The sequence below is a fragment of the Aethalodelphis obliquidens genome, unplaced genomic scaffold (assembly GCF_003676395.1).
Source record: "Aethalodelphis obliquidens isolate GAN/ISIS:26980383/991018 unplaced genomic scaffold, ASM367639v1 scaffold13, whole genome shotgun sequence".
NCBI classification, from domain to species: domain Eukaryota; kingdom Metazoa; phylum Chordata; class Mammalia; order Artiodactyla; family Delphinidae; genus Aethalodelphis; species Aethalodelphis obliquidens.
In genome coordinates this window covers 11,351,117-11,375,085 of record NW_020837957.1, presented here as the reverse complement: position 1 = coordinate 11,375,085, position 23,969 = coordinate 11,351,117, and the positions used below count along the sequence as shown (strand labels likewise).

The following is a 23,969-nucleotide window of genomic DNA, read 5'->3' as shown; positions in this document are numbered from 1 at the left end:
ACATAGATTTTAAAATGCCATCTAAATCTTTTGTTTATTCCTTCCTCTATCCCAACCCAATCCACCCTAGCACACTAAACTATGTTCATTAAACTAAGTAAACTCCAAAGAGGTAAGAATTCAATATAGAAGAAGTTTGGGAGTTTATAATCCATGGATGAAGAGTTATCAAAATATTTAATGACGCCACCTCTTCTTCCTTCTACTCCTCCCTCACCCTTATCTCTTAGTTATTTTTTTACTGGCTGAAAGCTGTAGAAACTCACAACTGTAAGACTTCATTACTTTTAGAGAATACACTATGGTATATTTACTATAAATAATTCACACCACACTACACTTGTCAAAAGGAATGAACAAAGTATATATCATGGTACAGGAACCTTGATTTTTATTGTTTTTGCTCACTTACTCACTAATTCTCCAACTGCAGCTCCCTGTCACTGTGAATTAGAGTAGTTCTGCTGTATACAAATATTGTATTCTGGGTAATTAGATATTGGGATAGGAGCCTCTGTAAATTACTTTAACTGGTGTCAGTACTGAAGCAAATAAGTTTTAGTTCTGTTTCTAGTTTGGGTTATTTTCTGACCCTAAACAGCCTGACATAAAGGAGTGCTTTTCTTTGTCAAAGGCAGCCTTTTCAAATCTAACTGCCAGACACACTATTGAGCTATGTGCTCAATTCTAATTGGCTGAGATCTTTTCAATTCAGCAGTTTCATCTTTAATGCAATGGATGTAAGATTATGTGTAGGTCTTTTCAATGGGTTTTCCCTACTGGTGATTAGGGCAGAGGATTTGAACATAAGCAGGCTGCTGGCTATTTCTTCTGGCTAATTTAAATTGATTCATAGAAGTCCTTTGTACCCAAGGGAAAGAGCAGAACAAATCCAAGTGAGTGAGACAGCTATGGCTACTCTCAGATGGAATGGTAGAAAAGAAGAGGGAGGACAGACTGGGGAGAGGAAACATTCTAAGTATTATAGAATTGGAGCTCTGAGCAATCTGGCAGTGAAATATTGAAACTTAAACCAGTAGGCTTCTGGTTACTGGTTAGAACCAAGGTCACCAGGAAAATTATTTCTAAGATTGATTTTGATATCTTTAGGTTAAAAGGGCTAAGTAAATGGAAAATATTTTTCATACCTGATCCCACAGGGGGTCATAGTGAGTAAACTCTTTTCTAAAAATATTTCAAAAGATAGTAGATAATTCTTTTCAGAACTCCAAAGCACCTCTGAATGTGCTATAACAGAATAGCAGAGAGGGTCAGCTAAAAATTTTGTTTGGGACAGATGAAAAATTTGCCTTCTAACCATTCAGAGATGAGTGCTGTTGAGAAAGCCTCCTAGTTCTATCTTAAGAGGGTAGACTAAGATGAGCTATTCAAACTGGGCACATTCAAAAGTATTCCTTTTTAAATAGACAGACCCTGGTTATGAAGTCTCTTCTGAGTTTTCTAAGGACTGGATAGGGTACAGGGCAAGCCATGATGGGGCCACTTTTACATCATCTCTATTCCACAAAGAAAGAACTCCAAGTGAAGTTTTAGTGCTTTTTCAACTCCATCTCCAAGTTGCTCAAGAAAATCCTTGGTACGCCATATCAATTAATTTGGTGACTCCCGCTCTGAAGGAGAAAGCAAAGCCAAAGAAAACAGGGACAGTGCACTGCTGACAATATTTTAACAAGGCCATTTCAATCTTCCCTGAACACATGAAAACAATGCCATGTTTCTCTAGCAAGAGAAAATAGCAACAAATTTATTTTGTTGGTTTAACTTGCTCTGCCCTAGAACATATGCAAAACATCCATCTGTCTCCTGAGTAGTAACATTCAATTTGTTAAAATTCATAGTAATAATGAAATGCAACACTGATGCCTGGCACATTAGTTGAACAAATAAGGGTGACAAGTATGGCATATATTGCAGAGACCAGTGGGTAAGTCCTCTAAGCTAAAGGATTTTTATTGTTGTCATTTGTTAGGAAATCTTAGGAGCTTACACAATGATTCACTGTTTTATAAAGTGTGGAATTCCACAAAAAATAAAAGTAAAGCCAGTTTTCAACCATTACTCTCAATCAAGTAAAAACAAACAAAGCCAAACCCTGTGAAGAGATAAGCTGCAGCAGCTACTTCCGAGCTGTCTTCCGGAAGACTAATGACTTGTAAACAGTCTTTCTCTGAAACTCAAATTTATTGAGAGACACTGTCTGAGAATCATTGGAATAAATGCCACATAACTAGAACTTAGTAAGCCCTCTCGAGGCTTCAGAATATGTAAGATTTTCCAACTGATATGCAAATATATAATTACCTGGACTTTCTTTTACACAAAGTAGAAGGCAGTTATACCTAACAGAAATGTATATAGTTATTCATCAAAAGACACGTACATGACATGTACACGTATAACAACAGTGTTCCTAATAGTCCCCAATTGAAAATTATCCAAATGCCCTGAAAAAGCAGAATGAATGAATTGTGATATAATTAAAAACATAATACCATACAAGAATGAACAGTCTAGAGCTACCTGCAACAATATGGATGAATCTCACAAACTGTTGGTCAAAAGAGGCCAGACATAAAGATGTATATAGCATAGGATTTCACTTATATTAAGTACAGAAAGAGGTAAAGCTAGTCTATGCCTCAAAAAGGCAGGGGTACCCTCTTTGGGGAGTGAGTGGAAGACAATGTAAGTAGGGCTTCTGGGTGCTGACCATGTTCAGTTTCTTCATCTGGACGCTGAGTGAGTTCAGTTTGTGAAAATTCATTGAGCTATAATGTGCAAGTACGCGTGTGCGCATGCGCGTGTGTGTTTATACAATACTCAAGTAAAAAGTAAGAAACATAACAGGCCTATATCTTAACTCATTCCTTGCTGTTCCATGTCTGTTCACTTGTCTATAGTAAAGTAACTCCTATATCATTTCCTCACTAGCAGTCTTCAGACCTATGTTTTTCTTTCTCCTTGTCTATATGCTTACAATAGCTCTCTATTTCTATCCATCAAACTTCATCTCTCTGTTCATTAATGGACCTCCATGTCCTATTTCAAGGTAGAAAACCTTTTAGATCCTCTTGGTAGCCTAAGAAATCTTCCAGTTTAGTAACTGCTCTTTTTAAGTACGGTTTTCTAAGATTCTAACATTTAAAAAGATAAGAATACTTCTTTACATACTTTAAACATCCTAATAAGACAATGCAGGCATCAAAGTCTGATATATTTTACAGTATTTAGTTGTAACTCTGATTTCAGTACTGTTCCATGTCACCTGAAAATTTACACTCTGTTGGACTTTATGCATTTATGTAGAGCTCTCTTAAGAGGTATAGTATATTGTAATAACAATGACAAAGATGCTATTTGACCTTCTAATTGTGTCTAGTTTCCTCTCCTTTAAAATGAAAAATTCACTATTAATAATCTTTATTTCTGGACTACTACTATTACCACTGTTATTATTACTGAAATGCTAATTATTAGGTATTTATTTTGTGCCAGCCACATTTATAAGCAATTTGCACATATTATCTAATTTAATCTTTACAATCTTATGAAGTTGTTATTGTCCTCATTTTTCAGATGAAAGACTAAAGCTTAGCAAGAATAAATAACTTGCTCAAGATCAAGCAACATGGTTTGATTTAAAACCAGGTGTTCTGCCCAAGCTTTCACCTCTTTGAGCTCAAATAAGTTTATACTTAAGCACTAAACATTGGTTGCCTTACTTTTTCTAGTGCAGGCATTGTTAGCAGGGTTAGATGTGACAAATACTCCCTTTCTTTCTTTGCATTAATTTCATTTTTAATAATTTGAATCCACATCAAAATTCTCCTATATAAGAGGTAAAGACTAGTTCTGCATCTACTCCAAGAAAGTAGCTATCATTACCTATCACAATTTTGTTTCTCCAGTATCTAGAAATGTGATATCTCCTTCTCCCTTCAAAATGCCAAAACCAAGAATGCCTTCAGCTCATCTGCAGCCCAGGAGTTGCTTTCCCTATTGTACTCTTTGATCCAAGTCTCTAACGATTCAAATACAATCTCCAGAGGAAATGGGAGTATACAAGTCATGCAAGCAAAAGAATTATTGATGCATTGGCATAATCTGTGCACAGAGTTCAATGTTATCACTATAGAGATGCAATGGTGAAAAGTATACCTTTTTCATAAGCCCACATTAAACATGTCTGCTCATCTTTTTCGCCACTAGATCTGCTTGGATCACAAGCTACCAGATTCATATCAGCTCCGTTATCCAGTAAGAACTGAACCAGGTGAATGTGACCATGGTAGCAAGCAGAGTGCAATCCTATGATAGAATAAGAATGAAAGTGTGAAAGGAGAAAAGGGGAAAACTGAAACCCAATTTTCAAAAGACAGTCACTACCACATAATAGAATTGTTGCCAGAGATATACAGCAAGGGTTGATTTCTTTGACAAAGAATTAATTCTGTCTTTGAGCAAACAAGACATAGTTTAGGAAAAGAAGTACCTAGTTGATCTATATAGACTACCTTTTGCTGAGCACAATTTCTAGTATTTCTCTACCCACTGTAATTACCAGAATAAATGTTAGCAACTTTGTACAAATCAAAGAACAAAGACCCCAAACAAGGGTTTTTTTTCAGCAGCAAGCCAAGGGCAAGGCAGTGGGATCAGTCTGTTCCTGGTGCAGATCATAATGGGTGCATTGACTGTAGATACTTTAGCACAATAATGAAACTGAGCAAAGTCAGTCTGCTTTTTACTATCACCATGCACCATCAATTTAAATGATGTCATTGATAAAATATTGCCCCTCATTGGGGTTGACCACTCCCACCCCCACCCCACCCCCCGAGCCCACCACTTTTCTTGAGCATTCACATGCATCAGAAACTGGTGATGTTCTCACCACAGTCTTACCTGTGTGCCCATCCCTTCCTTGGTGGTTGATGCTTATGACATTCTGATCAAGAAGAAATTTAACCAGGTCAATGCTCTTGCCATAGGTACAAGCACTGCAAAAATATAACACAGGGAAAATAGAAGGCTGAATGTATGTACTCCAAATTAATATGTTGAAGCCCTAACTCCCATAACCTTATAATGTGACTATAATTTAAAGAGGTATAATTTACAGAGGTAATTAAGTGGAAATGGAATAATTAGGATTGGCCCTCTCCAAATATGACTGGTGTCCTTATAAGAAGGGAATATTAGTATACAGATGACATGAACAGAGGGACAACCATGTAAAGACACAAAAAGAAGGTGGCCATCTGCAATACAAAGAGAAAGGCCTCGGAAGAAACCAAACCTGACACCTTGATCTTGGACTTCCAGCCTCTAGAATTGTGAGAAAATAAATTTCTGGTGTTCAAGCCACCCAGTCTGTGGTATTTAGTTATGGTAGCCCTAAAAAATTAAAACAGCCCTGATTCACCCAGGCTATTCTAGATGCAGATGTTTATATAAGTGCCAAAAAGATGAGAGAAGGAGGGAAAGAGAGAGGAGAAGGAGGTGATAAGAGAAAAAAAGCACATAAAGCAATAAAATCCTAAGATTCTCAAATATGGGCCTTCAAGAAAGGAGCTGTGGGTTTCCCTGGTGGCACAGTGGTTGAGAGTCCGCCTGCCAATGCAGGGGACATGGGTTCATTCCCCGGTCCTGGAAGATCCCGCATGCCACGGAGCGGCTAGGCCCATGAGCCATGGCCGCTGAGCCTGCGCGTCCGGAGCCTGTGCTCTGGCAACGGGAGAGGCCACAACAGTGAGAGGCCTGCGTACCTCAAAAAAAAAAAAAAAGAAAGGAGCTGTATAAAATTTCTAGCATTTTCTTATTAAATATTTCCTATGATATTAATTCTTTTCTAGGCATTCTGCAGGGCAACTGAATGAAATGGGGGAACACAGGAAGGTTCTGAGAGATTTAGGTGACAAGTTAGACTTGTGATTGCACCTGAAGTGGGAAGAGGGGCAGTCTTGTGAGATCTGATGCTAATACCAGGTAGGCAGTGCCAAACTGAAATGAATTTTAGGACACCCACTCGTTGTCTGTAGAGAACTGGAGAATTGTTTGGTGTAAAAAAATCTCACACAAAACTGGTATCATGTGTTTCAGAAGTGAGGTATTGAATGTTGAGGTAGAGTACAGAAAAACAGTGTTTTTTCCTTCCAGATTTGTTCTATAAGTGGTAGTTCACTGGGTCTTACTCTTTCCTCTCCCTGGGATGACTTTACCTAAATCCTTTTTCTCTCATGGGATATTATTATTTTCTTTAAATAAATGCCATTATTTATCTAGTTGAACTATTGCTTCCTCTATGAAGTCTTCTCATGAACCAAAGGCTGAGTTCATTGCTATCTTCTCTGCTTCCTTGTAATTTCAGTTTTATGGCACTTATCATATTGTGTTATGGTAATGAATACACCTCTGTGTGTTTTGATACCTTACAGTAGAGTTCCCTTAAGGAGGGAAGGGACTGTGTCATGTTAATGTGCCTACCAGCAACAACACAAGACAGGTCCTTAACAAGCCTTTCTTGAATAATTAAGTGAATAAAAAACAACCATCTCAGTGTAATAGATCATATCACCGTTAGTTATTTGTATTATAAATAGGACCATTAACACTATACTTTTTTTTTTTTTTTTTGCGGTTGGCAAACCTCTCACTGTTGTGGCCTCTCCTGTTGCGGAGCACAGGCTCCGGACGTGCAGGCTCAGCGGTCATGGCTCACGGGCCCAGTTGCTCCGCGGCATGTGGGATCTTCCCGGACCGGGGCACGAACCCGTGTCCCCTGCATCGGCAGGCGGACTCTCAACCACTGTGCCACCAGGGAAGCCCAACACTATACTTTTAATGTTCCGTTGTCTGAATTACCTCATTATTTCTGTTCAAAGCAACTATTTATAGGAAATGACGAATTCAGAACATATATATATATATATATATATATGTATGTGTGTGTGTGTGTGTACGTGTGTATACAAATGTGTATACATACAGACATATGAAAACAATAACAGGAATGTACTAAGTGCTGACTATGTGTAAAGCACTGTGATTTGTACATAGAAAAATTCATAACTGTAGTCAGTTCCTTATGTAAAAGGAGAATTTCTTTTATAAATATGTACTTAAAATGAATAGAATGAAAATATTAATACGTTATTCCTAGCAGCCACAGGTTTGCACAAAATAAAACAATTGGATACCTACTTTTAACTCACTTCACTAACCTTGTCATATAGACAATCTTCTGAAGGTGACAATAACCCTCTGATTATAGTCGGTTTCAATTTATGTGCACAAAGTAGCAAAATGATTTGAAAACTAGCCTGTGGTGTCAGCCTCCACAAGAATGACGTAATGGGTAGAGGACACTAGTAACCCGTACATATCAGTTCTGCCAACTGTCCCCTTCAGGGACAAATTCCACTGGTACGCTTTGAAGGCATGATCTGAAGAGTTCTTGCATCTGTTCTGTTACAGAGTGTGTAGAAAACAGACAAAATATTTTGGTACTAGAACATGAAGATATATAAAAACACAGGATTTGGAATTAGTCAGGCATGTAATACATGTTTTTCTAGCCATAAGAATCTTTGGCAAGTTACTTAGTTTTCCTGAGCCTCAATTTTCTCATTGGTAAAAAAGGGATAGTAAATCCAACTGCATAAAATGGTTAGGAGGATTAAATGAGATAATGGATGTAAATCATCCAGCACATATTCACTGTTCCACAAATGGTAGTTTTCTTCACCTCCCTTTTGTCTGACCTCTTTGGGTGATAAGAAAAATCTGGAAATCCAAGTGAAATTTGACAAGTTGATGCCTGATGCAGAAGTGTAAGCTTAATTTTAGTTCAGTATTAAAAAAAGTGTCTCATTTCTCTTATTCACTAGTACAGGACAAACACTACGTAAATAACATACTAGTCTCAAATACATGTTTTAGAGGTTGCCAACAGCCAAGAGATCTGTAATATGTAGGTAAATAATCTGATATTCAAGGTTTACTCAATTCAAATGACTATGTTTTTATTTTTATAAGCAAAACAGTAACCTGTTAAAAAATGAGGGTTTTAAATTTTATAAAACATCTGCTTTCCTTGAGGACATTTTAGGGAGTTACGCACTTGAGTTTTTAGCAAACTTTTCCCTCCCTCTCTCTCTCTCTTTCTTTTTTTCTTTGTCACAACTTTTCCAAACCCAGCTGCTCCTTCAGGGTGCTTTTCCAGAGCACGTTGCAAAGGACTGTAATCGATTCCTAGCAAGGAGCTAATGCCTTCTTAGGTACCTCAGTGGCCACCCTGACTAAGCTCTTACAGGCTGACAGATGGATGTCTTAGATAGGTAGATACATTTGCACATAAGGTTTAAGTGGTAAGGAAAAAATGTCACATTTGATGCTGATGAGTTCTGGTAATGATATTCTTGTCGGAAGAGGATTATGGGCACTGCTCCTTTTGGCAGCTTTCTGCAGAGTGTAGTGGAATAGGAGCAATATGCTTACAGATGTTGATATGCCTGTTGCCTTGGCAACATCAGTCCCTGTCTTTGTGGCTGCTGCCAGGAAGGCAGCATCTGGCTCTGGCCCCATCTGTTGTACTGACTGCAGCATCTGCGTCTACCTTTTCTCTGTGCATCTAGCTTGGGCTCCTTGTCCTCTGGCCACCCTCTGGTCTTGCTCTCTGATTGCAACATCTGCCACTATTCATTCTTGCTTCATGTACATGACTTCCAGTGTTGTAGGGTGTTAGCTAAGTTTAGAGGCTATTGCACTTAAATATTCTTTTACCTGTGAAAAGCCGTTTCACTGAAGATGTTTTCTTTAGTCAGACTTTCTATTCCTGATATTTGGATGATCTCCTTGGCAACTTCAAATTTGCCATTGTAGCATGCCCTAGAGTTAAGAAAATATTTTGAGAATAGTAAGAAGGTACACGTAGTATACCTGCAGTACCTATGGAAGTATACATAATACTCACAGGTGCAAAGGGGTGTCTCCATAGATATTAACAACGTGTGGCTGAACTTCTAAATTGCTCTGGAGCAGGTACTTCACTATATCGTGGTGTCCAAAGCGAGAACAGAAGTGGAGTGGAACGTGATCTTCATTGTCCTGAGCATTCACTGTCATCAAAAGAAAGGGAAACATATGTTATCTGGAATCCTCTATTTCTCAACCTGCTCATGTGTAGTATCAGGGACTTTTCTAAGTGCCTGAGAGACTCCTGGAAATTGCTAATTAATGACAATAATAAAGGAAATTAAGTGCCACCAATTTAAAAAGTTAGAATTCTATCCTATAGCCTATTTCCACATTAAGTAGGCTTTCTTCTAGCTCCCATAAATCTATGGAATGCATCTAATCAAATCTACCTTGCATACCATATGACCCAGCAATCCCACTACTGGGCATCTACCCTGAGAAAACCATAATTCAAGAAGAATCATGTACCACAATGTTCATTGCAGCTCTATTTACAATAGCCAGGACATGGAAGCAACCTAAGTGTCCATCGACCGATGAATGGATAAAGAAGATGTGACACATATATACAATGGAATATTACTCAGCCATAAAAAAACAAAATTGAGTTATTTGTAGTGAGGTGGATGGACCTAGAGTCTGTCATACAGAGTGAAGTAAGTCAGAAAGAGAAAAACAAATACAAAAACAAACACATATATCTGAAGAAACTAGGGGCAGGACAGGAATAAAGATGCAGATGTACAGAATGGACTTGAGGACACAGAGAGGGGAAGGGTAAGCTGGGACGAAGTGAGAGAGTGTCATGGACATATACACACTACCAAATGTAAAATAGCTAGCTAGTGAGAAGCAGCCGCATAGCACAGGGCGATCAGCTCGGTGCTTTGTGACCACCTAGAGGGGTGGGATAGGGAGGGTGCGAGGGAGACACAAGAGGGAGGAGATATGGGGATATATGTATATGTATAGCTGGTTCACTTTATTATAAAGCAGAAACTAACACACCAGTGTAAAGCAATTACACTCTGATAAAGATGTTAAAAAAATTTACCTTGCACAATGGAAGAGTTCAGGAAACTAGTAAGTATCTAAAAGGTACTCATAGCCTTATTTCCACAAGTATCTCCTTTCAAATTGATTCCCCTTTCACCCCCATAGAAGATGTTAAAATTTTCATACTCTGGACAGAGCACCATTTCCCAAAATTTTGGCTCAATATGTTAGCATGGGGCCTAGTACTCTGTATGTTCGCAATACTGTGTAGAAGGTTCTGATGTCCCCTTAACTGAGAAATGTCATGTTGCGGTACACAAAGCATGGTATAATGAAAAGGCAGCAGTTTTAGAGTGAGCAAGACCTCATTAATTGTATTATCTAAGATAGCTTTTTAACATTAACTGTTAAATTGATTACTCAGTAGTGGGCATTTGACCTTCTCTTTGTCCAATCCAGACTATAACCTCTTCTGACATTTGGGAAATTCCCTATACTGAAAGTACTGACTAGAGGCCAAGATCACCTTTTATCATAGAAGCTGAAAATATGCTTTCCAAGCCTCCTTTGCAGTTAGGGGCACAGAATTAGTAGAGGGTGACCATATGTCCTGGTTTAGGCTCGTTATCCTAGAATAATTTTTAATAGTGACCCTTTCACTCTCAACCACGTCCTGGTTGGACTCTTACCTACAGGCTCTTCCAATCAACATGTTATTTCAGACTCTGACATCAGAGCTGATGACACACAAAAGGAGAGTCTATTCTATCTTGGCAAAGTAGCAGTGGTAGAATAGCTCCATCTAATTTCCAGTGGTACTGTTGCCCAGCCACAGACTGGGTGCCCCGCATTGTTGGTGCCAGAAACACAAGTGTTGGTGTGTGTGCCTAGCTGGGGTGGCAGTGTGCCTTCAAAGGATTAGTTTTGGGGTGTGATTCTGGACACCATTTCTCACTGTGAAAATTCCAAACCTGGCTTTCTACTCTGTCCTGGGGAAGATTCTGTGTGCTAATTGATATCCTTTAATATTTCCCCTCATGCTTAAATTAGCAAGTATTAGTTTCCAACACTTGCAAATAAGAACACCTGACTGACACATAGTCATTCCTCAACAAGTATTAAATAATCAATATGCACCAAGCACTGTGCCAGGTGTTGGAGATATTGATTTCTTATAAGTAACAGTGGATATAATAACACTATTGGTGCAGCAGGGATGCTGAAAGGATTAAAGGAGATCATTTCTAGAAAGTGTCTAGCATGATGTTTATCACAAATTAGATACTTAATAAAAATCTTCACTCTCCCTTTTTACTAATTTCCCTCTTAGAATTTTGCTAAGTGGTGCTAAGGCAAATAAGCTATAAATGCATAGAGTCTATACCCTCAAATAAGTTACAATCTAGTTGAATAGTCAATAATTACAGGCCTGAAGTAATAACAAATCAACACCAAGCTGCTAAATTCTAGATCTGCTTTAGCACAATTTTTAAAACCAAAAATAACCAGATCGACTACTCTACAATCACTTGTTTTATTATTTTACTACTTTGTCCATCTGTACAGGGTGCTTTATTCAAAATAGAAAATAATAGCCCTTAACAAATCCCATTCATTCTCATTCTTATATATATCTATAAAAGAAATTATCCATAGAGCCAAAAGAATTGATCGAATTCCTTTTTTAATGATGAAGGGTTGGAAGGAAAAGAAAGGCAAGATAAGAGTTAATTTTAAAAAGTTCAAATATAATCATCATTTAACATTTAATGAACACTGGTTTAGGCCTTATAGCTGCTATATTTGTAGACAATAATTCTTATTTTATCAACCTGCAAGCCCTTAAGCCAAAGGGAAATCTTTAACAAAGTTCCTGAACTCCTCCTCCCAAGACTGTTATTGAAAAAGAAATCTTTGAATCTTTTCTATTAATGGGTGGCTCAGAAGGACACACTTCCTTCAGAAGAATTTTCCCGGTTGTTTTGATTATCTTCCTTTTTAAGATACTTTTCCTTTGTTCACATTCTGTTGGAAGCCAGGGAAAGTCAATACCATGAGTCAAAGCTTGAGGACAGCAGGGAGTCCAGGGCATCAGGAGGTCACATGTGAGTTCTTGAGGGCCAGAGGGGACATTGTAAAGCAGAATGAAGCACAATATTCCATTAATTCATAATTTGCCTTTAGCCCTACCTGGTCCCACCCAACATTATTCTTCTCTAGTTGAATCAATAAACTTCAAAGCAGACTCTTTACTTGGTGAATTACCTGCAATGGCCTAGACATTATTCTCATCAAAGAAGATATAAAATACCAACCAAAGGGACAAGCCAGGAGAAATCTGCATCAGATGCAGTTTATATATATATATACCCGTATTTCTGCTTCAGTCCTTCTGATCCCTTAATTTTGTCTTGGACCAATTTGCAAAAACAAAAAGTGCATATATTATTACTCTTACCTGAGGAAAACTGAATGTATGAATGATATTCTGTTTGCTCTAACATCTTATTTAGAGATTTAAGTAAAGGAAAATTTCAAGCAAAGGAATACATGTAAATCATTATTAAGAAAATATTTGGTCACTAGTCCTCTACTTTGAAGAGAGTAAATGTTCAGTAATGTCTTTTGAAAGAAAGATTGGATGAATGGGTAGGTAGCTGGATGCTACTTCTTGCTTATTTCTGCTCATTGATCTTAAAGATAAAATAAACATTTCCATATTCACCCAGCAATGTTAGGACCTCTCACCAGCTCTCTAAAGCAACTCCCAAGTGTGTCTTAAATAAATTTTCAGTAACAAATCTGTGTGATAGTTCTGACAAGACACATTTTTAAAAATAAATTACTTCTCCTTACTGACCATGCCCTAGAAATTTTTGTGACTTTCTCTAGTTTCCAGTTCTCCAGTTAAGAGAACTATAGCATTCAACATTCAGATGACAAAAAATTAATAGTTTCTGAATTTAACATTTTCCATTTTTAAATTATTAAAATGATAAATTGTGAGAATTGTGTCTCTATTTTCCTCCTATGGAGTCCAGCAATATTTTGACCTTTTCAATCTCATTCGATAAGCATTGCAGTTCTCCTTTTTAATTGCCCTACGAGGTATAAGGAAGAAGACTAGAGACTTAAAACATATGTGACTGAATAGGTCAACCTCACAAACGTGCGGAACGTGCTTTCGGAAATACATTTTGGCTAATTTGCAACTTGAATTTATTTTCATTTGTGACATTCTGTTACTACGGAAACATGCTGTAAATACCAGATTTCAAATTGCACTCCTTTTGGGGTCATTCATTTATTCTTCCCCTTATGTCCATTAACCACAGGCAAAGTCCAGATCTAAAATAAATCATCTGGAGGCTTAGATACATTTTGGAATAAGTAAACCAGCTGATAATAAATCTTGTGCAGTGTCCACCAGCACAAAAGATTTTCTGATTTATTCTTTGCAATTGGTTGAAGTGCAAAAGGGACTTAAATATCAAGTGTATATTAGAAGGAAGTAAAAATACTTAAAAATCTGAGTCATGTCACTTGATTTTTTTTAAATGATTGAGTAGGAGGCATGTAGTGCTTGTGTGAGTCAGAAAGAAAATGTTAAAAATTATATCATATGACGCTGGTATGTACCGGGAATCCGGGTGCAGTACACATTTCAATGCCTTTTGTAGAAGAGTCCTTTGATCCTGGAGACATGCTGATCATAAATGACACTCATTTTGACACCACTGAGCTTTGGAGTTGTGCAGAGGAATAAAAGGCTGAGGTTGGTCTTGATAATAAAGGAAAAATGTGAGCGGTTCCTGACCCCTTGGAAGAGTGAGGCAGTTTCAAAAACAATTATGTGTTCGGTGATTCACATTGGTGTACCTCTGCCTATCCTAAACCAACAGAATCAAAGAGACTGCTTAAACAAGGTCCAGACAACAGCATTCCTTGCATCCTGACAACACAAGTTGTTTATGATAATGCTATAGAAAAAATTCCTGAGTTATTATACACTGGCTCAGAAAATGATACAAACTACGTTTCTCAAACGTTACCAAATAAAATGGCCCTGTTTCCAACATGGAAATGAAATTGCCCTAGCCTCTTGCTACAGTTGTCTCTGGGAGCCTTTGTGTTTTCCTTAGAGTAATGAAAACATTGATTAGTTTTATTAACTGAATATCAATCTCAATTTTGGACCAAGGAAATGGCAGTTCTATAGATCTGACAACCTTGTGCTTTTGGAAATGTGCATCATTTCTGCTGCAAAGGCCAGCAGTTCTTACAGCTGGGCTTTTAATTAGGTCTCTTGGGGGTCAGAATGCTGGATATGCCTGAGAGAATTTAATGACAAGATGTAACTCTGAGTGAATTTGTGTCAAAAAATTAAGTTTGTGAGGAAGAGGAAAAAAAGAGAAAGCTTTTTTTCAATACTTTCAATTTTCCAAAATTCATTTTGTAATTAAAAAACTAAAAAGTTGCAGGAAATTCTATTCTACTAAATGCATCTAAAATCTTTCTGTGTATTCTAAAGGTTTTTTTCCCCAACCTGATCACATTCTAACTCTATTTCCATTAAAAATAACAGTAGTATCAAATACTGGGGAGGATGTGGGGAGCAACTGGAACTCTCATATATAGCTGTGGGAGTGAAAAATATTGCGAACACTTTGGAAAGTTGTCTGAAATTTCCTAAAAAGTTAACCATGTGCATGCCCTTTGATGCAGTAATTCTCTCTCTCTCTCTAAATACACACACACACACACACACACAACGAAGAGGGATTAACACATATATTCACAAGAAGAATTGAATGTTTCTGGCAGCTATATTCACAAAAGTCAAACACTAGAAACATTTAACCTTCCATTACAAGGAGAACGGATAAACAGTTAAATTGTGGGAAATTCATAGAATTTTCGGTAATAAAAAAGAGCAAATTATGATTCATGCAACAACATGGATAAAAGTCAAAATCATCTTGTCGATCAAAAGAAAGCAGTCACAAAATTATATCAACTTCAAGAACAGAAAAAAAGCTAACCTATAGCAATAGAAGCCAGAATATTGATTATCTTTGGTGGCAAAAGCTAGTTACTAAGAAGTGGGCAACAAGGAACTTTCCAGGTGAAAAATTTTCAACTTTCGAGATGAAAATATGTCTATATCTTGATCTGGGTGGCTTTTACATGGGTGTATCCACAAGCAAATATTCACTTAAGTCAATATTCAGTTAAGATTTGAGAATTTTGCTATATGTAAAATTTACCTCAATTAAAAAAAGATTAGTGAATAATAAAAAGTAGGAAAAATTTAGGAAAACCCCTTACTTTTACTGCAGCACCTAATACATTAAGAGTTGAGCTGAAATATGTAAAGAAGGATTAACATATAGGTTTAATTAATATATTAAAAATAATAAATTATGACTTGTGGAACAAATTAGTACATGAGTACAAGATTAATCAACTTAGATTATTCTCTAATAAATAAGTAAAGTAGAAGTAAAAAGCATACGTAAAGTAAAAGATAGCAAATTTCTTCTTCTAAACATAATCTTACCATCTGCTTTGTTGCCTTCTTCCACCAAGAGTTTCGCAATATTAAAGAATCCTTTTGCAGATGCTAGGTGGAGGGGCCTATCTCCGACTTCACCGCTTACATTTACATCAGCACCAAATTTCAAAAGGAGGCGGGTTACCTAAAGGATCCATGCATTTGAAATTAGTATCAAATGCCAAACAGTAATGCAATGCCTTCAGCAATAGGGAAGGAGACATATCATTTAGGTTTTCTCTTGGATAATTTTTGCCTGAAAATAACAGAAAATCCTAAGTCAACTGGCCTAAACAATAAGGAATTTATTATTATATCACCTAGCAAGAAATCTAAAACTGCAGCAATTTCAGGGTTGGGTCTTCATTGTATCAATACATAAATAACCTTCTCTCAAGTCACCCATAATCTTCTCTGAATACTCTTTTCTAAAGTTTCCTTCTGGCCAGAGCCAGCAGTGCTTACTTGATTCTTGATTTTCATAGTGGTTCCATACATAGGTCACCAATGGTAATCTTGCTACTGGGGTTCTGGGTCCTTTTTTGATTTGTGAGTAAACAGGAGATAGCCACACTAGCCCCCAGCATCTTCCCAAATTAGCTGAGATTCACATCCAAGAGGACAGAGAGAGATGAAGTAAGAAACAACTCAAGAGTTTCCAGGGGTTGTTTCAGGTAATTTACGGGATTCCTTCAAATTATTTATATATTCACTTAGGAACCTTCCAAATAATTTCTCTAAAATTGACATTACCTCCCCTGTGAATTTTAGGACTCATCATAGTGATCCCAAGAGATAAGTTAGGATGCACCCGTGCCATTAAAATAACAGTTATGGGAGGACTCCTCAAAAGTCTTGACCATTGTGGCATCAGCATAAAAGTGAATTCAAGCTCTAAAACTATTTTGTGGCAGCAAATAAATATATCTTGAGCAGAAGCCTCTCAAGAATATGGTATATATTCGATAGAAATTCTAGGCGAAAAATTAGCTGGGTGGGATGTGGGAAAACTTCCTATTGCGTGCAGTAGGTAAAGAACAAAGGTTCTGAAGTATGTCACCTTGAATAAATTATTTGGCCTTTTGAAAATTCAGTTTCTTCGTTGCTAAAATGGGAATGCCTCATAGAGTTGTTGTGAGAATTAAATAAGTTATTACACATAAAGCACTTAGAAAAGTGCCTGGTATTCAATAAATGATAGCAGAAGTGGTAGCACCAATGTGGAACACGTGTATTTTATCTATTTCTTGGCTAACGGGCAGACCAATACTTAATTCAAGAGAAACCTGAACAGTAGACATTTAGTCTCAAGAACCTTGCACTCCTAAGCAGATATTTCCACCTACACAGGCTCCATAAATTCTGATTATGTGACTTTATAATGGATAGAGTTAAACTATCTTTGAAATCGATTGTCTATTAAGCACTATTATTATACACCTAGGAACTACTGCTGTTGGTAAAATACTCTTCCACTTAAAATAAGTAAATAAGCAAATGGCAAGGAACATGGCACATTAGGCACATTTGTATATCGAATGTGCCATTCTCCTGTCAGCATATTTTAGTAAATGACAATAGCTTCCATAAATTACTTATGTGCTGTCTTTGCACATAGAAAATGAGTCCCTTATCATAAAAGGGCCATCCACATTTTAGCATAATTTTATAATACTGTGACTATATATTCAGGGAAAGTAAACAAATTTAGGTCTCCACACAACATGCATAGAAGCTCTTAATGTTTCTGCTGGGTCATGAGGTTAATCGCCAAAGAGGATGACTCTACAAATAACCCGGCACTGTGTATATCCTGTCTGTGCCTGAAGTCAGAAAAGTATAAAGTTTTTTCGCCACCTGAGTTTTGGACCCAGTACTTTCAGAAGCGTTTTCAGTGCTCAGCTCTCCAGGGCACCCCAGTGCAGTCTGAGCAGCCTATCAATGAAATGAGCAGTCTCCCCTAGTTAGAGGTCACACTTCGCAGGTCTGAGACTGTCCAGGCACATGCCAGCCAGCAAAGAAATAAAGGCACAAAGACTAGAACAGCACAGAGACACAAGGAAGTTTGATTTTCAACTTGGGATCCTCAGGCAGTGCAATGGCATGACCTGTACAAAGGTAAAAAGGTATAATTCTGCTGCATAACTGAGACCAGATCTAGAGAGATAAAATGAGGAAGAGTAAAAACAGAATGTCAAAAGAACAGTTAAGTTTTGATTATCTAATTACATTTGTATTTCTGTTTTATTTGGTTCTATTGAGTTTCTTGAGTATAGCTAAAAGATGGTGTTTGAAAAGAGCATATAAAATTTTTCTTTCAATATGTTAAGGTTGAAAATCAACGGACTGTGGAATTACAGCACCAGGCCTTGAATTCTAGCTCCACTACTTCAGTAAATGGCCTGGACTTTATGATTTCGCTCACTGATAGAAGAGGGGTAAGAAGAGGCTCTTCAGTACAACAGAATGAAGATGGGTTTTGGGATCAGACAGACCTGAATACATACTCCAGCTTTTCTACTTATTAGCTGCATGACTCTGGCATGCTACCTGATCTGAGTAAGCTCCATGTGTATCATTGATTAGAAGGGATAAATAATAGCTGATTTTAGGGTTGGGGCAAAATTAGAAAAAAATCCACATAAAGGCCTTAACATAGTGTCTGTCCCATAGTATGAGTTTGCTCACATGGTAACTCTTATTAAGTTCATAAGGTTGTCATGAAGGTCAAATGAAATTATTTGTTGAATGATGCTACATTGTAAACTTTAAAGCATTCTATATGTATCATTACTTAATTACAATTATCAAAATTTATAAATATGTTTCTGATACATAACTATATATTTAAAGAAAATTATATATTTAAAGCACATTTAGTGATTGTTTTTTAGTTTATCTAGGTTATTCCATATATTAGTTTCCCATTGCCACTGTAGCAAATTACCACAAAATTATTGGATGAAAAAAACACATTTTTATTCTCTTAGAGTTCTGGAGGTCAGAAGTCCAAAATCAAGGTGTTGGCAGGCTGCATTCCTTCTGGAGGCTTTCATTTCCTTACTTTTCAGCTTCTACAGCCTGCCTGCATTCCTTAGCTTGTGGCCCCTTCTTGTATCACTTTAATGTACTGCTTCCATTGTCACATCTCCTACTACTCACTCTGATTTTCTGCTCTCTATTATATGGACCCTTGTGATTACATCAGGTCCACCCAGATAATCCAGGATAATCTCCCCATTTCAAGATCCTTAACTTGATCACATCTGCAAAGTCCCTTTTAAGGTAACATTCACAGGTTCCACAAATTAGAACGTGAACATGTAAACATATTTTGGTAGACATTTTTTAGCCTACCACATGCCAGGTTACTAGAAAAGAGGAAATTCCATTTCTAAAAGTTATCTTTTTTCAGAGAACTTTTGGAATGGGCTTTATGATTTGTTTTATTGTTAGTGTTAGTATCATCCCAGTGACATTTGTTGAGCATTTGCCAAACACTTTAAATTAATATTTCATCATAAGAGGAACCCTATGAGGTAGGTGCTATTAATATTTTTTTTTCATTTTATAGACAAGAAACTGAGGATCAGGGATATTATACAACCTACACATGGTCATAAAGCTAGTAATTTTTCAAATTCAGGCCGATTTCTATAGCCACCCACTTACCCATATACTCTACTGCCTCCCTCGTGTACTAAAGTAGTCAGTAAAAATGTATAACTTGGTAGCTGCTATGTTTCTATGGATCTACAAAAGCTCTTCAAGGGGGGAACTGATGAGCAGATGGCAAAACTAATTCAAAGGATATCTTAAATATCCTTTCTTTGAACCTAGTACAGTTCAAGAAAACCCTGGAACACTTAAGTGATGCCCCAGGCTTCGGAAATGCCACTGACTTACCTGTTCGTGCCCATAGTATGCTGCAATGTGCAATGGAGTGAAAAAAACTGCATCTTGAACGTTGATGTTAGCTCCATGTTGCAGTAGTACATCAGCAGCCTGGACAAGAAGGAGAGCTGGGTTAGGAGATTCATTGGTGGCATCTGCCCATCAAAATTCATTTTACAATTACAATGTACAACTCTTCTTCGGGGGTCACCATCTTAAAACACAATTTTCTTCCACCTCCTTTCTCTGCAATCTCCAATGGCTAGCTTTGGCCTAGAAAATAAAAACCAAGCCCCTCACTATCACATTCAAGGTCCTGTCAATCTGATGGTATCCTTTTAAATGTATTTCCCATTACTCCCTTTCATAAACCCAACTGTACAAACAAACTGCACTCAATTTCCTACTTCTCAGAGTCTTTGTTCACATTACTTCCTCAGTCAAAAGTTCTCTTCTGGGGCTTCGCGGGTGGCGCAACGGTTGTGAGTCCGCCTGCCGATGCAGGGGACACGGGTTTGTGCCCCGGTCCGGGAGGATCCCACGTGCTGCGGAGCGGCTGGGCCTGTGGGCCATGGCTGCTGGGCCTGCGCGTCCGGAGCCTGTCTGTGCTCCGCGGCGGGAGAGGCCACAGCAGTGAGAAGCCCGCGTACCGCAAAAAAAAAAAAAAAAAAAAGTTCTCTTCTGTCCAATCTACAGATGTTTAAACACAAGCTAAATGCCATCTCCTCCAAGATTTCTTTACTTTCCCTCCCTTTGTTGCCAACTGACTTGCTAAAATTAAGTCTTCCTTCCTTTTAAATCTCATTTAAATTTTTTTCATGTCATTTAGAACATTTAAAAATTTATATACATGCCTTACCCTTATTAAAGAGCAAATTCTTTAAGGACAAAGTATATATCAAATTCATCTTTATAATCCTACACTAGCATGTTGCCATGCAAATAGTAATCATTCAACACGAATTTGTTGAATGAATGAATGAATAAATGAATGAATGAGTGAAAAAAACTAGAAGGAGCTATTGGCCAATGAAAGGCACAGATTGCCAACAAATCTGCTCACCCTTTAGATTTCTTCTACTAAAGGCTCATCTCTAAGACTTTTCTCTAGAAAACTGATTGAAATCATTTCCTCCAGATGTGTTCATTTTCACTGTGAATTTTCTTAATGCACTCTCTATTCTTCAGTTGGTAAAATAATACACATTTGGGGAAATTTTCAAAAGTCTGTTAGACTTAGAAGAGAGAACATGAAGATGAGATCCAAGAGGTCAAGGAACATATGCTCCCACACCTCTTCTGTTCCTAGAAACAAACTGCCTCCTAGGTCAAGTTTCCTTGCCTGTTTGAATCAGAGCCCTTCAGAAGTGGTGAGGGGTCATGGACATTACATAACAAACCAGTATGTTTTAAAGAGGAAGAAATCAAGAATCAAAGGAATTAGGAAATTTCTCAAAGTCATGGAGCAAGTCAGTGTTAGCAGGGAAGTGAATCTCTAGTCTCTCACCTCAAGCTTTGTTTCCAAGTGCTCCAGAGTATTAAATAGTTCATTCATTCAATCATCCATTTGTTCATGTGTCAATACACCATTTATTGAGCATATATGAACTGAAATGATGTTATTTTACATGATTATTCTTACAGTTTATTCAATCAGTGGGGTAGCATTAGAACTGATTGTAATTGTCATACGAAGAGAAAAGGAATTCTTGTTGGAACAGCTGAAATTTCTGGTGGGTCCAAAAATATAATAAGCAGGTGTATAGGCTTCTATACATTCCAAGAACAATGCTTTTTGCTAAATTTGGATATTGCTGACTAATGATCAACAGAATACACAATGTGTACAGTGAGTTGTTTTTCTAATAAAAAAATTAAAATTACAATTAACACTTATTGAGGGCACATTATGTATCAGACCCTGAACTAAGTGCATAAATGGTAACTGGAGTGCCTCTGTTTCACTCCAAAACATAGAAAGATATGTTCTACTCTCCCATTTTAAAGGTGAAGAAACTGAGCCTCAGGGAGGCTTTGTAACCTATTTGAGGTCATACAACTAGTAAGAAGCAGAACCGGAATTCAAATTTAGGCCTGTTTGACTTCAAAGTTTCTTTCCATCAGGCCCTTCCTGTGACCTTGACCTCATTAACACTAACCTTTAAGTAAATGAACTAACTGACTCAATCTCAGATAAGAGGAAGCTTTCTGAGTAGAAAGTAGAGTAGAAAGTAGAAGCTTTGTAGATTCAGCTTGGAAAGAATGCTGGAGCCATTTATATCAAATGTCTGGTATCTTAGACTTCACATGCCTGTGAGTTCAATCTTGGGAACCTTTAAAGGAGGTCACAAACGATCAAGGTAAATGAAGCTTTTTACAAATTCTCTTGTTTTATATATAGCATAAAAGAAAGTAGACAGCATGAATTTTTATTGTAAAAAGGATTCTCAAATGTTAAAATATAGAGCCAATTTCTTAGGCATAGTTCTAGAACTTACTTTCATTCTAAAAGATAATGGCTTTTAGGCTTGAATAAATAGTCCAAAGCAATTTTTTTTTCCTCCTAAGTTTGCACTTATCCAGTCATTCAGAAGGTCAACCTTTTGCTGAACCGTCATTAATTATGAAGTGTTGGCCTTCTAAGAAACTTTCAAAATGTAAGTTTTAATGAAACCACACAGAGTCATTATTGAACTATAGGCTTTATTTAGTTTGTTTTAAAATTCAAGGAAATATTTAACTATTGAGAGCAATGTACACTGGAATTATCTGAATAATTTCACAGGTTATTTATATAAGTTGAATGCATTTATTGATTCTTATATTTCGAGTCATGATAGGGAGTGTATCTCCTAGCAATCTTATGGGGATATAATGTATTGTGATATACAAATATGCCTGTCATGTGGTTAAGACAAATGCACTCATATTGTTTAGGTTGGAACATGTATCTATCAAATCATTTTTTTTTTTTTTTTTTGTGATACGCGGGCCTCTCACTGTTGTGGCCTCTCCCGTTGCGGAGCACAGGCTCCGGACGCGCAGGCTCAGTGGCCATGGCTCACGGGCCCAGCCACTCCACGGCATGTGGGATCTTCCCGGACCGGGGCATGAACCCGTGTCCCCTGCATCGGCAGGCGGACTCTCAACCACTGCACCATCAGGGAAGCCCTATCAAATCATTTTAACCATGCTTCCCCTACTCCAGAACCTGAAAGAGCTGGTAGGTCAACTTCACCTGTTTTCCACTACATGAAGTCCCATGAAGTCCCAAACTGAATCTCTTTTATTCACCACTATGCTAAGCATAGAGTAGGCATCCAAATAATGGTTGAATTGGACTGTATTTCTAGTTTAAAAAAAAAAAGGAATATATATCTACCATCAGTCAGAATGGAAGTTAAACATTAACAATTAGGACCCAATTATATGATAGAAATTTTAAACAATTCAATTCAACAAACATTTATTGATCATTTATTTTGAATTAACCTTTAGCAAATCCCAAGTGCCTGCTCCATGCCAGGAACTGTGACTGGAGTTTTACATACACTGTCTCATTAAGATTTTTTCAGGGCATAAAATTCTGTTGTATTAAAATTTTTTGAGAAAATACATAGTTTTGATTTCTTTCCCCCAAAACAATAACAAAACTACTGGTGGAATTGTATACTTGAAACAAGTCTTATCACAGAAAGGATATCTTAATAATCTTTAAACTCTTTATAGAAATGAATTTTATCATACTTAGATTTGCATAACTGACATATATATCAGTATTATTATTATTAAAGAACCAAGGGGCTAATAACTTGGGCTAGTAACTTGGTATCCTTTACTGATGGAAGAAATAAGCACCAAAAATGCCTATCATTAAGTGGTCATTTTTTGAGCACAAAAAAATGGATCAGAACCCTTTGTTTTGATAGAAGGGAATTACTGTATACATTACCCTTTAAAGATATTTTTATTTGCCAGTTGACTCCTCAAAAGATCCAAGTAGAGTCTCTACAATTTCCAGGTTGTAATTTAAACACTTATTCAAACATTCTGCTCTTTCTTCCTAGAAAACCTCTGTTCTCTTTCTCTGCCTATAACATACCCAGTCTCAAGGCCAAGCTCAGTTCCCAGGTTCTCTGAGAACCTTCCACAAATCCTTTACTGTATTTAGCATTTCTTTCTCTAAATACTTATACTACTTATCCTCACAACTTAATCTTTTCATTAATTATCACTGTGGGTAAACGATTATTATAACAATATCAATTTTTAAAAACTATTTTTTCATGTTCTAAGCTTGTCTCAATGAAGTACAAGAAGGTTTGACTCCAGGTTAAAAAGATTTTTCTCCTGAGGTACTGGAGTTTAATCCTTCTAACTAAAATAGCCAGACCTCATGATTTAAAATTCCAGAGATTTAAAAAGTAATGCCTACAAGAACAAAGGTCCTCATTGTTCTTGTTTGCTGAATGTTTCTCCTACAGTAGGACTTTAACTTATTGAGTTGGTCCCATTTGGCTCTCCC

At 37.1% G+C, this 23,969-nt stretch overlaps 1 protein-coding gene across 1 annotated transcript in view; it reads right to left on the bottom strand.

Moving 5' to 3' along the window:
• TNNI3K (TNNI3 interacting kinase) overlaps nucleotides 1–23,969 on the bottom strand; it is a 290,251-nt gene that overhangs the window by 182,749 nt on the left and 83,533 nt on the right. The window contains exons 8-13 of the mRNA XM_027114085.1: nucleotides 19,457–19,555; nucleotides 15,557–15,695; nucleotides 8,996–9,140; nucleotides 8,806–8,910; nucleotides 4,927–5,021; nucleotides 4,180–4,329 (exon numbers count right to left, since the gene is read on the bottom strand). Coding sequence (XP_026969886.1) covers nucleotides 4,180–4,329; nucleotides 4,927–5,021; nucleotides 8,806–8,910; nucleotides 8,996–9,140; nucleotides 15,557–15,695; nucleotides 19,457–19,555 — 733 coding nt within the window. The remainder of the gene's footprint in view (nucleotides 1–4,179; nucleotides 4,330–4,926; nucleotides 5,022–8,805; nucleotides 8,911–8,995; nucleotides 9,141–15,556; nucleotides 15,696–19,456; nucleotides 19,556–23,969) is intronic.